This window comes from Erpetoichthys calabaricus, chromosome 15 (assembly GCF_900747795.2).
Source record: "Erpetoichthys calabaricus chromosome 15, fErpCal1.3, whole genome shotgun sequence".
Lineage (NCBI taxonomy): Eukaryota > Metazoa > Chordata > Cladistia > Polypteriformes > Polypteridae > Erpetoichthys > Erpetoichthys calabaricus.
Window position 1 is genome coordinate 4,964,441 of NC_041408.2, and position 15,495 is coordinate 4,979,935.

Consider the following 15,495-nt stretch of genomic DNA (forward strand, 5'->3'; position numbering starts at 1 on the left):
AATTCCTGGTTTTTATCTGTGTGGAGTTTTTTCTTTATTTTATGAGTCTGTGCAAATTTCCTCAAGCATGTCCAGATTAGATTAACTGGTAAGTTTATACTGGCCTGGTGGGGTTTTTTTTTTTTTAGAACATTAGAACAATCCAGAAAAGAAGAGGCCAATCTTCCCAGCAAAGCTCACCAGTCCATTTGACTTAATTTGATGTTATTTTGAAGAGCATTGATTGGTCCCTACTGTCTACCACACTACTTGGTCACTTATTCCATGTTTCTATGGTTCTCGGTGTAAAGCGCAACGTCCTAATGTTTGCACAAAATGTGCTCTTCACAAGTGTCCAGCTGTGTCCCCATGTTCTTGCTGAACTCATTGTAAAGTCACCGTCTCGATCCACTGGACTAATTCTCTTTATCATTTCAAACACTTTAGTCAGGTCTCCTCTTAATCTTCTTTTGCTTCAACTGTAAAGGCTCAGCTCTTTTAATCTTTCCTCATAACTCATCCCCTGTAGCCCCGGAATCGGCCTCATCGCTCTTCTCTGGACTTTCTCCAGTGCTGCTATGTCTGGTGGGCCCATACCTGCACCCAGGACTCCAGATGAGGCCTCACCAGTGTATTATAAAGCTTGAGTAGAACTTCCATGGACTTGTACTGCACACATCAAGGCGCTATATAACCTGACATTCTGTGAGCCTTCTTAATGGCTTCTGAACACTGACCTCCAGTTGATAGTCCACTACGACACCTAAGTCCATCTCATAAGGTGGACTTTCAATTTGCAGACCTCACATTGTGTACTCATTCCTCACATTTTTACCTCCTATGTGTAATACTTTACATTTACTGACATTAAATTTCATCTGCCCAAGCCTGTCTGCTGTTCAAGTCCCTCTGTGCTGATTCAACAGATTCTCAATTATCTGCCAATCCACCTATCTTGGTATCATCTTCAGACTTAACCAGTCTGTTATTTTTATTCCTACCCAAATCATTTATTTATATGAAAAATAGCAGCGGCCCCAGCACTGACCCCTGCTGGTCACCACTCTTAACTTCACCCAATTCTGATTGAGTTCCACACCCCATCACCGTCTGCCTCCTGTGTCCATCTACACACCAGACCCTGAACTCCCACTTCTTTAAGTTTGATGCCCACCTCTCAGGTGGCACCTTTTCAAATGCTTTCTGAAACTCCAGATTAATGATATCAGATGTATCCTTTTGTTGCTTCCTCATAGAATTCCAGCACGTTTTTAAAACACGACCTCCCTCGTCTGGACCCTCGCTGACTGTTCATTAAAATGCCTGTTTTAATTCCTTCCATTAATTTACCTGAGATACACGTATTGGAGTCAAATAAGTGGATTCTGAGATGCTCTGGCATCCTGTCCAGAGCTGGCTTCCAACTTGTGCCCGATGCTGCCAGGATAGGCCCCATAAACAACACATTAGATCAAGCAGGTTCAAGGTTTCCGTGTTAAATTATGACATCCTTTAACAGACATCTTGCTTAATAATTCATTAACATCCTTCTCAGTTGATTGTCTTATCTCTCTTTTGAATTTTTGTTCAAGCAGAGGGTGACAGAAAGCAAGCAGATGGCATAATGGTTAGGAATGACAAGGCCTACCTTGATTGTGTGACACTGCATGAGGTGAATTCAAAAGCTGTACAGAAAAACACATTAAAATCAATGAAATTAAAAGAAAACAAACATTATAAGCCAATGACAAAAATGCATATACACAAAATGATCAATGAAAAAAGGAAAAAATAATACAAAATGGATACACATGATGGTGACGTCATCTTCCACTGTACCACCCAAACCTCTCCTCCCGCTAACACGGTTATATCGTTTAAAGAAAAAAATACCAAAGGACACTCGGAAAAAGCTGCTCTAGGATTTCCATATAAATAAGAGATGAATCCCACCTGCTCGTTTTGCTTCTCGAGACTTTCTAGCTGCTCCAGTTGAGACTTCTTAAGTTGCTCCATTTCTTTGGAGTGCTTCATGGCCAGCTGAGGGAAAGAACACCAAGTTTAGGAAATTTACAGGAGGGTGGACCTTAACCAAAGTTTTGTCACGATAATTTAGAAAATTCCCTAGGATCCTCCATGGATGCACTTACCCTTTTCCGTTCCTCCAGGAACTTCTTGGTATTGCTGCTATTCAATTCCCTGACTCTCCTGTAAATGGCAAAAGAGAGGAAGCTGAAGTGTCCTAAGAGCACTTTTTATGAAAAGCAATTCTGAACTTCATTCTATCCATTTAGGCAAAATGTTACACAGGGCTGAAGATACAAAAAATACTTATTATAACAGATAATAATAATTACTATTGTTTCTCTTATTATTACCTATTTAAATAACACGTTCCAGAGAATGCAGCTTTGCACAGAAATTATAACATGAATTACCATTAAAACACATTACAGTATATAAATACAGTTGCTAATGTGCGTCAGAGGATCACCATCTGGGCTCATCATAGGTAGGTAATACCCCCGCCGGGGTGAGAGGGGGTGCTGTTGTGAATGGTAACACCTCGTCTCTTAGCCACAGTGCTGAGAAGATGCCAATCAGGGCAACCGACTTCGCCCTTTCCAATCAGAGCCCTTACAAGTCAACAGACGTCCCTGGAAGGAGGCGTCTCATTTGGACTTGAGGCAGCCTGAGAACGGAGCTCCAGCATCAAGATCCACTCTACCGAGCCCCTGACCTGTTGAAGCCAAGAAGGCGGTTATGTTTCCTTAATGTGTTCTGTTTTGCACCCTCGAATACTTGTTTTGTTCAGTCGGGACGAACGTTGCATGAATTGGGGTGAGCTGGTTGGCACCCCAACATTTCTTTGATCTACCCGAGTCTTTGCTCGTTTACAGTAAATACATATATATACAGTGCATCCGGAAAGTATTCCCAGCGCATCACTTTTTCCACATTTTGTTATGTTACAACCTTATTCCAAAATGGATTAAATTCATTTTTTTTCCTCAGAATTCTACACACAACACCCCATAATGACAACGTGAAAAAAGTTTACTTGAGATTTTTGCAAATTTATTAAAAATAAAAAAATTGAGAAAGCACATGTACATAAGTATTCACAGCTTTTACCATGAAGCTCAAAATTGAGCTCAGGTGCCTCCTGTTTCCCCTGATCACCCTTGAGATGTTTCTGCAGCTTCATTGGAGTCCACCTGTGGTAAATTCAGTTGACTGGACATGATTTGGAAAGGCACACACCTGTCTATAGAAGGTCCCACAGTTGACAGTTCATGTCAGAGCACAAACCAAGCATGAAGTCAAAGGAATTGTCTGTAGACCTCCAAGACAGGATTGTCTCCAGGCACAAATCTGGGGAAGGTTACAGAAAAATTTCTGCTGCTTTGAAGGTCCCAATGAGCACTGTGGCCTCCATCATCCATAAGTGGAAGAAGTTCAAAACCAGAAGGACTCTTCCTAGAGCTGGCCGGCCATCTAAACTGAGCGATCGGGGAGAAGGGACTTAGTCAGTGAGGTGACCAAGAACCCGATGGTCACTCTGTCAGAGCTCCAGAGGTCCTCTGTGGAGAGAGGAGAACCTTCCAGAAGGACAACCATCTCTGCAGCAATCCACCAATCAGGCCTGTATGGTAGAGTGGCCAGACGGAAGCCACTCCTTAGTAAAAGGCACATGGCAGCCCACCTGGAGTTTGCCAAAAGGCACCTGAAGGACTCTCAGACCAGGAGAAAGAAAATTCTCTGGTCTGATGAGACAAAGATTGAACTCTTTGGTGTGAATGCCAGGCGTCACGTTTGGAGGAAACCTGGCACCATCCCTACAGTGAAGCATGGTGGTGGCAGCATCATGCTGTGGGGATGTTTTTCAGCGGCAGGGACTGGGAGACTAGTCAGGATAAAGGGAAAGATGACTGCAGCAATATACAGAGACATCCTGGATGAAAACCTGCTCCAGAGCGCTCTTGACCTCAGACTGGGGTGACGGTTCATCTTTCAGCAGGACAACGACCCTAAGCACACAGCCAAGATATCAAAGGAGTGGCTTCAGGACAACTCTGTGAATGTCCTTGAGTGGCCCAGCCAGAGCCCAGACTTGAATCTGATTGAACATCTCTGGAGAGATCTTAAAATGGCTGTGCACCGACGCTTCCCATCCAACCTGATGGAGCTTGAGAGGTGCTGCAAAGAGGAATGGGCCAAACTGACCAAGGATAGGTGTGCCAAGCTTGTGGCATCATATTCAACAAGACTTGAGGCTGGAATTGCTGCCAAAGGTGCGTCGACAAAGTATTGAGCAACGGCTGTGAATACTTATGGACATGGGATTTCTCAGATTTTTTATTTTTAATAAATTTGCAAAAACCTCAAGTAAACTTTTTCCACGTTGTCATTATGGGGTGTTGTGTGTAGAATTCTGAGGAAAAAAATGAATTTAATCCATTCTGGAATAAGGCTGTAACATAACAAAATGTGGAAAAAGTGATGCGCTGTGAATACTTTCCGGATGCACTGTATATATATATATATATGTGTGTATAAAGTGTTGCCCAACCTTATCGCCTTTGTTTTAGGATATTCCCAAATGTTTGCTGTAAACCAGCAATGGCCGCTACCACACTCTAAGAAACGCCCCTCACAGCACAACTGCATTCACTAGAAAGCGCGCAGCTCCCCCAGACATCAATATCTGAGCCCCCAGGGATTAATAAAGTTCCTCTAATCTAATCTAACGACGGAGCACGCACTGTAACTTACCTTTCCCGTTCCGCTTTAATTTTGATCGATTTATCTTGGCTGATCGCTTTGCCGTTCTCCATGGAAGTCTTGGCCTGATTTGCCCGCATCTCTTTGCTCTGCCTTTTATATGACAAAAAATAAAAATAAATAAATAAATAAAATAAAGAGACAAATGAAAAATATAAGCTTTAAATGTATCCCCTAGAAGCTGTCTATAAGTCAAGTTGAATTTTAAGAAGGGTGTCGAAACTCGCCCATTAAATTAGAAAGCAGAAACTATGAATTTGTGTATTGATCCATTTCTATTGAAGGTGTGGGCAGAGGGCCGGGTACAGTCTGTTAGATTAGGAGTTAACAGTCACAGGGGCACAGGGAGGACAAGCTAACCAGGCTGCCATCATCGAGCTGCTCTTCAGTTCATTTAATGAAGTCCCTGAGATTTGCTTTTTCGTTTGTTTCTTTTGTATTTTATTCTTGTCTCTTGTTCTGAATTGTTCTTTTGTAGCTTTAGTTCCTGTTAATTCTTTTGTAATTGCTGATCATTACTTTCGGCCAGTCTGTGGTTTATTATGCTATTAGGTGTTTTCTCTTATTCCATTGAGAAGAGGTTAGACTCTTATAACACAGACTGCCACAGTGACAAAGCCTAAATGTGTTCCTGACGCTGATGTAAAGTCAGTGTGGGATTTTAATATACTAATTAAGTACATTCTGGTGTTGATCAAAACTCCCAATAAAAAAATATTTTCTCTAAACAAAAAAAATCCATTTGAATTGCCTTGTAGTTGGCGCATGGGACAGAAAATAGTTTGTGCGAGCCAGCTGCTGGGTGATTTTGCACCATTCGTTGCTATCAAATGCCACAGTTTCCCTTTGAAGTTCATTGTGGGGACATGCTAATCTGGGAGAGATCATCAGATGCTTGTGGTTCGACATAAGTAAATTATTATTTTTTAAATAATGTCATCCAAAATATGGCTAATAAGGAAAAACTAACTAAAAGTGAAATATTCTGTTCTGCGATGCCATGCTGATCTTCCACTCTCATTGCAGATGCCCAGTTTCCTCTAATATGCTCATATTTGGTATGGCAGCCCAGAAGGTGGTTTACAAGATAACTGGTAGGAGGCCTCCATCCACAGATCTGCTTACTGGGAGTTCACTCGTATTCACAGTCCTCGCTTTAATCAAACTATCGGTCCCTGGTGCTTTCATTCAGTGTGTTTTAGCACCTGAGGACTTTTAAAGCTTCGGTCAGCCGCACTGAATGGAGTGGCATCAGTTCACTGAAGGGATTTTCACCCACGTGTGCATGGGAGGCAGCAAAAGGGCTCAAAAGAAGGTAATTCCATGCCAGGCCAGGGGGTGGCAGAGTACAATAATCAGTTAGTCAGTCATTTTCCAACTCACTATATCCTAATACAGGGTCACAGGGTTCTGCTGGAGCCAATCCCAGCCAGCACAGGGTGCAAGGCAGGAACAAATCCTGGGCAGGGCACCAGCCCACCGCAGGGCACACACCCACACCAAGCACAATTTAGAATCGCCAATCCACCTAACCTGCATGTCTTTGGACTGTGGGAGGAAACCCACGCAGACACGGGGAGAACATGCAAACTCCACGCAGTGAGGACCCGGGAAGCAAACCTGGGTCTCCTTACTGCGAGGCAGCAGCACTACCTACTGCGCCACCCCAGTACAATAATCTTTACTCTTTTATCCCTGCGGAACAAAATCAGGAAATTCTGCCCGGGCCTGATGACATTACGTCCAGTTCCGGGCCTGATGACGTCACTTCCAGCTCCTTGGCCCAATGACCGACCTTAAAAGCCGCCATAGTCCCACTGTTAGTCAGTTCCGTATTGGACCCTTGTCTGTAAAGACCTCAATTGATATTTTGCCACTTTTTCAGTCACCCTTTAAGTATACAGGGAGGATGACCCAAATCGTCTTGTCGTGTCAAGGTGTTTCCTTTCACAGGGTCCATACCGCGTTCTTCTGCCAACAGGAATTCGCCAGGCTGATACGTTGGAGCACTTTAAAAAACTGCTAAAAACTCATTACTTTAACATGGCTTTCTCATAACTTCATTTTAATTTAATCTTGATGCTCTGCATAATCAATTAATTATCATTACTATTCATGGTGGCTCCAAAATCCGTACTAACCCCTACTCTCTCTTCTGTTCTTTTTCCAGTTTTCTGTGGTGGCGACCTGCACTGCTGCCACCACCTAATCAAAGCACCGTGATGTCCCTACATTAATGGATTAAAGGCCAGAAGTCCACATGACCGTCATCATCAAGTCCTTCCATGAGAACCCTGAATACCATGAGGACTGATCGAGGTCATTTATGTTAGGTAGAATGCCTAGAGGGGGCTGGGTGGTCTCGTGGCCTTGGAACCCCTGCGGATTTTATTTTTTCTCCAGCCGTCTGGAGTTTTTTTTTTTTGTATTTCTGTCCTCTTACTTTTATTCTATGTTAATTAGTGTTCTCTTATTTTAATTCTTACTTTGTCTTTGTTCTCTTTCTTCATCATGTAAAGCACTTTGAGCTCCATTACTTGTATGAAAATGTGCGACAGAAATAAATGTTGTTGTTGTTGTTGTTCTGCTCCTAGTTTTTGCGTTGTTAAATTTTGCAGTCTTTAGCGTCTTCTACATTGGGATTGTCAGAGATTTCCTCAGAACGTGTCCTGCCAGATGAGCCAAGCAAGCCCTTGCGGACTCGACCCTGAGGCCTTCACTCCTAATCTTCTTTCTTAGGGTTAGCATTAGAACCTGTCATTGTTTTAGGATCTTTATTTTGCTTTTCTTGTTACTACTTAAATCCTTATGATTTGCAGACGTGGAACATTTCACCAAAATGCTTTTTTCTTTTTTAACCCGCTAAGTTGTGACCATTTGGTTTACAGTTCCTTTTAAATGTCTCAACTTTGGTTAAGCTTAGTGGAGGCCAACGTTTGTGTATTCCTAAACAGACGTTTTTATTTGTATACTTTAACGAGGTGGAGTTTTGGTTCTCCTTTGCTTTGTTTTTTTTCTGCACCAAGATATTCTACAGTACTTGCGAGTTTAGGACAAAAATCAGATCATCAAGCCACCAAAGGTATAATCACAGCTACCCAGAATCCTCAAAAAGTGATCGAGGAATGGAATCCTTGTATGGATTAGCACAGCGTTTCTCAACCTTTAAGTATTTGCAACCCGAGTTTTCATAAGTTTTAATCGCACCCCACTAACGTTTTTTTGAAACCCTAATAAAATCGATTCCTATATTTTTTGCTGCAGATACACTGCTACAAGTTTAAAATTTTCCTACAAATAGCGAAATTACGCCACATATGGCAACATTCGTGCCTCCTTTTTTGTTACTTCGCGCCCCACAGTTTGAGAACCGCTGGATTAGCAGATCATGATACGGCTGAAATGATTTGGGCGTCTTCTAATGATGCTCCTCGAATGATCTCTCTCTCTCTGTCTCACGAGGTTGCATGTGTGACCTGAAATGGTTTGGCAATTCAAAGCCTGAGCACAGAATTTGAGACTGGTGGCTCACTTTGGGAGCGGCGTCTACAAAACTGTCTACTTTTCCATCTCTTTCTGTCGCCATCTTTTGCCAACCTTATCGTAGGATCATTCTGGCTAAATACGAAGCATTGCTTGATGAATCATGAGGGCCAAGGGTCGTAGATGGCCTGGGGGTTTTCAGGATACTGCAGTTCTTAAGGATGGAGGGGTCTGTTCAGATCTGCTCAGCCTATGGATATAACGACAATCTCCAAGCCAAGTGAATAAAATGGAGACGAGTCGACACCTCCCTTCACATTTATAGCTCTACCAACCCGTCATCAACCTGCACAACGGGCTTCATGTTTACTTGAATCCCAAAATGGGTTGGAATTCCAGAAAACCATAATGAAATGTGTCGCCCTGTATCAGACTGTGATAGCCTTTAAGGGCGCTTGTGACTTTCTCCTCTAATCACTTTGACCTGTTGGTTTTCGCCGGTAATGAAGATCTTGCTCATCAAAGGGAGACTCGAGAGACAAACAAAAATTGAAAACGACAGCCGAGAGAATTGGAAAAAAAAAAAGACCAAAGATGGCGTGACTGAGTGCTTGAGGCAGCATGTCAGAGTCAGGCAGGACCACGCTGACCTTTGGGCAGGTGTCCTTTATCAGCAATTCAAAGACATGAAAGGGTCTCATCACAAGCTTATTGATTTATTTGTTTACTTCACACAGACGCTAGCCCTTATCCCAGCACTTACCGCGCATTCTCGCCTCTTCCTAGGCTCGCAGTCAGTCCCGTTCCTTTACTCGTTTTGTTAACTTCCCATATTTGTTTTCCTACTCAATCTTCCCTTGAGGCAATTTCCAATTTTTACGCCCTCGTTTTTAAAGCTTTTTACCCTCCTGCCACGTTTCCTTTGAAAATCCTCAAAAGGCCGCCGTATTCTGAATGTCAGTGTTCTGACTCACAGTGAATTTAACCCTTGTTGTTGCTCTCACGTCTCAGCCAGGATTTTTCCCAAAATTCATGTTTCATGTCTCTTTCATTCAATTTTGATTCATGTTGACTATGTTAATGTTCCTTTTGTTGTTTATGTGCATTATGCTTTGTTTTTGATTTTATAAACTGTGCAAGCTGCCTGTGTTATGTCCCATGTGTTTTGTGTGTGGTCCACCAAGAGGCAGGGGCACCTGCCAATCACCACCAGGACTTCCTTCCACCTTGTACACCTGGAGGGTTTCCCACACTTCTTACTGGTTCATTTCAAATGCGCTGAAGAGTGTTGAGTTCTTGTGCTTTTGTGAGATTTGTAGGATTTATGATTCTTTAGACTCACTGGCCATCATTCTGTTTGCTGATCATTCTTTCAATTTCTGTATTTGGACTTTTTTGCTTTGGATTACCTTATTGTTTCAGAGCCTTTGGTGCTCTACAGACCTTTACTGTGTGTGGAATAATTTTTGTGAAGATTTAAAATTTTATTTTATAAAGATCTGCTGCTTGCCCTTATTACCAGCTGGGGCTGGAGAGTGATTATCACCCTCTAGTGGGCACTACTGGAAGTGTCTGGAATTCATTAATGCTTGGGACTCCTAATCCACAACAGGTGACAGCCAGCATATTGCTGTGGCGTCTTGTCATACTTGAACTTTTGATTTAAAATCCAAAGACTTTGATATTTTAAGAACTTTAACTTTGCACTGGTCTCTCTTTTCATGTGCTTTTTGTCCATAATCCTTGTCACCTTCCTGTGCAAACAGTGAAGGCTACTCAGGCAACCTTTATAAATAGTATAATTGGTTGTACAATCTATCTATCTATCTATCTATCTATCTATCTATCTATCTATCTATCTATCTATCTATCTATCTATCTATCTATCTATCTATCTAATCCTGCCAACTACGCTATCTATCTATCTATCTATCTATCTATCTATCTATCTATCTATCTATCTATCTATCTATCTATCTATCTATCTATCTATCTATCTATCTATCTATCTATCTATCTATCTATCTATCTATCTATCTATCCAATCCTGCCAACTACGCTATCTATCTATCTATCTATCTATCTATCTATCTATCTATCTATCTATCTATCTATCTATCTATCTATCTATCTATCTATCTATCTAATCCTGCCAACTACGCCATCTATCTATCTATCTATCTATCTATCTATCTATCTATCTATCTATCTATCTATCTATCTATCTATCTATCTATCTATCTATCTATCTATCTATCTATCTATCTATCTATCTATCTATCTATCTATCTATCTAATCCTGCCTACTACACTAAATTAAAATCTATCTATCTATCTATCTATCTATCTATCTATCTATCTATCTATCTATCTATCTATCTATCTATCTATCTATCTATCTATCTATCTATCTATCTATCTATCTAATCCTGCCAACTACGCTATCTATCTATCTATCTATCTATCTATCTATCTATCTATCTATCTATCTATCTATCTATCTATCTATCTATCTATCTATCTATCTATCTATCTATCTATCTATCTATCTAATCCTGCCAACTACGCTATCTATCTATCTATCTATCTATCTATCTATCTATCTATCTATCTATCTATCTATCTATCTATCTATCTATCTATCTATCTATCTATCTATCTATCTATCTATCTAATCCTGCCAACTACGCTATCTATCTATCTATCTATCTATCTATCTATCTATCTATCTATCTATCTATCTATCTATCTATCTATCTATCTATCTATCTATCTATCTATCTAATCCTGCCAACTACGCTATCTATCTATCTATCTATCTATCTATCTATCTATCTATCTATCTATCTATCTATCTATCTATCTATCTATCTATCTATCTATCTATCTATCTATCTATCTATCTAATCCTGCCAACTACGCTATCTATCTATCTATCTATCTATCTATCTATCTATCTATCTATCTATCTATCTATCTATCTATCTATCTATCTATCTATCTATCTATCTATCTATCTATCTATCTATCTATCTATCTATCTATCTATCTAATCCTGCCAACTACACTATCTATCTATCTATCTATCTATCTATCTATCTATCTATCTATCTATCTATCTATCTATCTATCTATCTATCTATCTATCTATCTATCTATCTATCTATCTATCTATCTATCTATCATAGTGCCTTTCAATATTACTGTAATGTCTTTTACATTGCACCTACTTACTTGTGTTAACTAAAAGGAATGCCGGCCATTGTCTAATATTTTACTCACCTGTCATGGATGAGCTTGAGTTGCTGGGTCTGCTGTTCTTGTGCGGCCACTAAGAGTTTCCTGAGGTGCTCCCACTGCTGCGCCAAATGTGGTTCCCTCAGTTCCTGTTCCTCTTTGCTGTGTGTGTTGAGCATGTCTGTCCATTCCTTTGTCTGCTGAGAAACAATGTCTTTTACCTGTAAAAAAACAGAAGCAAGAATCTGATAAGACTGGACAACATCTTATGGATTTTGTCTCGCTGATCAGAATTGTGTTTGAATTTTCTTAACATTTACCTTTTTTTTACAATCACCTATAATTATGATTTCCTCTTATATTATAAGTATACATATATTGTACAACAAGTATAACTGGAACATCTGCGGTGATCTCAAAGCCGTGGCTCTGCAGCTCTTATACAAGGTCTGATAAAGCGATACCTGAGCTAAACAGTCTCATTACATGAAAAAGAACTGGCAGCTCCGTACGCAGAAAAGCATCATGCATAAACTTCTTCTCAAGCCAACAGATATTTTTGTCTGCTCTTCATACAAAATTTGGACTGATGAAAAAATTTGTGAAAGTAGTGAACAACGAAGGTGATGGATTTTGATATTTGAGGCCGATGTTTCCATGAATGACTGATACCAATATTAAGGCATCAGTTCTTGGCTCACCTAAGCTATGTGGTACCACCCCAGGACAAGAGGGGGTGCTGTCACTAATGGTCTTGTCTGCTTCTTCCCCCTCACAGCCTTTAGAAACTGGACCTTGATGGCAACAAAGTCAATGAAGCCCCACCCCTTCCGATCCACTCAGTATAAGAAGGAGACATTCCCGGAAGGTGGTGTCTCATTTGGACCTGACAACGCTAAAGAGAGAGAAAGAGAGAGTGTGTGTGTGCGTGTGTGTGTGTGTCTTGTTGAACTGACCATTGTAACAGGGGAACTGTCTCGACGACACAACATCATCAAGCGAGTGTTTTGTTTAAATGTTTTATTTTGCCCAGTTGGCACCCTAATCATTTGAAATTTGCCCTGCCTCATCATTCGCCCCGCTACAGGACTCCATTTCGCACACTATTTATGCATTCTTGTTTTTATCTCATTTTAATTTGCTTATTATTGCATGCCATGCCTTCTTTGGCATCTTGTACGGCACTTTAAGCTCCATCCCTGGTATGGAAAACATGCTAAAGACATAAATGTTGTTGTCGTTGTTGTTTACGAGACTTGGCACAAATCCATTTGGTCAGTGAAAGTTTGGTTTAGGGTCAAAATTTTACCCCATGGGGATCCGATTTAGTGAAGCCACCTGTAGTTTATTCTGCCCATGGCAGTGCCAGGTACCGCGGCTAGTGTTATGTGAACATGGTAAACTGTTTATTGGAATAACTAAGCACCATAAGCATGGTTTTAACTCATTGAATTACCTTTATTTTATGCTCTGAGGACAGCTTCTGGATTTTGGCTTCCGTTTCCTTCTTCATTTCCAGGCAGTTGTTTTCTCTAAAAAAAATAAGCAAATACAATTGTGCTTGTGGAGAGCATTGGCGTACACAGAATGCTTCACAACAAGGGGTGCCCAACTCCAGTCCTGGAGGGCCGCAGTGGCTGCAGGTTTTCATTCTCACCCTTTTCTTAATTAGTGACCCATTTTTGCTGCTAATTAACTCCTTTTACATTCATTTTAATTTACTTGCTCTTGAAGACTCAGGCCCCTCAATTGTTTCTTTTTTCCTTAATTAGCAGACAAACAATAACGAGAAACAAAATGAGCCAAAACAACTGGTGTCCATCATACAATATCTGAAAATAAAGAAAGGCGAAGGTCTCAGGAATGCTGATCTGCTCTTAGAAAAGAGAAAATCCACAATTTCGGACATTTCTGCTATTGCACAATGAGAGCAGCAACAAGCAGCAACGACGAGACTCAGCGCTTCATTAAGTAACTGGTAGGAGTGAAATTGGTTGGAGTTTGAGGCCCTGACTTAGTTGGTCTTCTGTTTGCTCCCTCACTTTGTAGTGGGGCTACATAGTTAGTGTTGTCAAATGTCAGTACTGAATGCGTCTTGTTTCCATTGTCCCGTTTGCTGTTTATGTGTGTATCAGTGAATGCCGTCCCTGATGATGGAAGGAGACTGCAACCTCAAACCTGGAAAACACCTGTTCACTATTAATCAATCACAGCCGTCACAGGACTATTTAAGCAATCAGGAGGGAATAATCAAGAGAAGAGAAAGGAAGGAGAAGGAGAGAGGAGACCATTTTTTCACGACCACGAGCCATCTGTACCTGCTGTATTCCACATCGCGCATTTTCATCCAGTTTGTTTTTCAATCCGCTGGACTTACTTCAATACTCTCATCAAGAGAAGCCCCGGGGTCGGACTTCATCATCCACCACGCAACGAGGATTCATGGTGAGGCTGCTCCATTTTGTTCTGGGAAAATCAAACGACTCTTTTATTGCTAGTTCAGTCAACCGTATTCAGGACAGTTTTTATAACCGGACTCAAGTTCACGATCATTCCGTATATCATTCATTTTGTGTTATTCGTGTTGTTTATTATATGTTACAGGGGCAAGGGAGGGTTTTGTTGTATTTATATATGGTGGTGTCTTGTTGTTGATGTGGTGCAGGGATATTTATATTTATATGTTTATGTCTATTTTTGCATTTGTCTTGTTATTTCATTTAATACATTTAATCAGTATAATTTTACATACCTACTTTTGTACGTTTATATTTACACCGTCGATTGTGGAGAAAAGTGTCATTTGTTAGAGGTACGGCTTGATAGTTACATTCATACTCAGTAAATTATCCAGGCCACAGGTCTTGGAGGTGTAGCTGCCGGCTGGATAAGGGATCGGCCGTTACAACTTCACATTTCACTTCTGTTTGGGTGCCATTAAAGGAAAGAAATGAAGCAATGCAGAGGAACGATGAAGAAATTCAGGGAAGCGTTTCTTAAAACCAAGTCAATTAAAATGAATTCAAAAGAAGTTAATTAGCAGCAAAAACAGATCACTAATTAAGAAAAGGGTGAGAATGAAAACCTGCAGCCACTGCGGCCCTCCAGGACTGGAGTTGGACACCCCTGCTTTACAATATGCACATTTCTTAAAACTCTTTTCATATGTAGCTAGTTGATGGAATGAAGAGCCCACTTCCATCTGAACTGCCATTGCAAACCCTACTGTGCTGTGAATATCCATCAGATTGTTAATGAACGTTTTTTGCTCTGTGGATGTCTTCTGTCATATTGTTAACTGCTCATTATTTTGTTATGTTAGCTTTATAGCTCTTCACTACTACACTTGCTCAAAAAACAGGCTGACGTTACTCAATTATGTTGACCTCCTTTGGATAAAAGCGACAACTAGGCAAAGAAGTAAATGTTAAAGTAAAACTTATGTGAGAAATTCTGAAATGGCCTCCACCTCCCAGGTGTGGTCAGCGTCTTTGAACAAGTCATTTACCCCTTTTTCTTGATTGCCTTTTCAAGCAGCTTCTCGTAATAAAGTTTTTCTTTGTCGTGTTGGGCGACGAGCTTGTCTACATGCGTGCAGTGCGACTTCTGTACGGAATTGAGATCCTGAAAAATAAAATCATATCTTTGATCAGTTTTTCATTCGTAACATACTAACTTCAGAAGATGAGCTGAAAGTTTCATAATATATCAAGAAACAAATAAAAAAAAAACTACACATGGATTTCTAGGATCCAATGTCCTGGATTCAAATCCTCCTCTCCGGTCATTATGGTTTATTATGGAGTTTATGGAAACTTTTCAGTTCTACAGGAAACCATGAGATGTTTTATTTTCACCCATCACTACAAAGTACATGGGCACCAGGCAGGAACAAACCCTGTAGAGGATGCCAATCCATCGTGAAAAATGTCACCATATTTACTAGCTCTACCACAAACCACGAGGGAGAGTCGGCTTAATCATCAGCTCAGATAAGTCTAAGGTCATACG

At 40.7% G+C, this 15,495-nt stretch overlaps 1 protein-coding gene across 4 annotated transcripts in view; it reads right to left on the minus strand.

The window, feature by feature from the left end:
• The window catches only part of LOC114666051 (1-phosphatidylinositol 4,5-bisphosphate phosphodiesterase beta-4), a 275,642-nt gene that overhangs the window by 13,967 nt on the left and 246,180 nt on the right, over nucleotides 1–15,495 (minus strand). For 2 of the 4 annotated variants that reach the window (XM_051919276.1, XM_028820764.2), the window contains 7 exons: nucleotides 14,993–15,108; nucleotides 12,941–13,016; nucleotides 11,530–11,705; nucleotides 4,756–4,857; nucleotides 2,130–2,187; nucleotides 1,933–2,019; nucleotides 1,628–1,664 (listed from right to left, as the gene is read on the minus strand). In XM_051919276.1, the coding sequence (XP_051775236.1) occupies nucleotides 1,628–1,664; nucleotides 1,933–2,019; nucleotides 2,130–2,187; nucleotides 4,756–4,857; nucleotides 11,530–11,705; nucleotides 12,941–13,016; nucleotides 14,993–15,108 (652 nt within the window). The remainder of the gene's footprint in view (nucleotides 1–1,627; nucleotides 1,665–1,932; nucleotides 2,020–2,129; nucleotides 2,188–4,755; nucleotides 4,858–11,529; nucleotides 11,706–12,940; nucleotides 13,017–14,992; nucleotides 15,109–15,495) is intronic. The other 2 variants (XM_051919278.1, XM_051919277.1) reach the window with 1 other exon arrangement.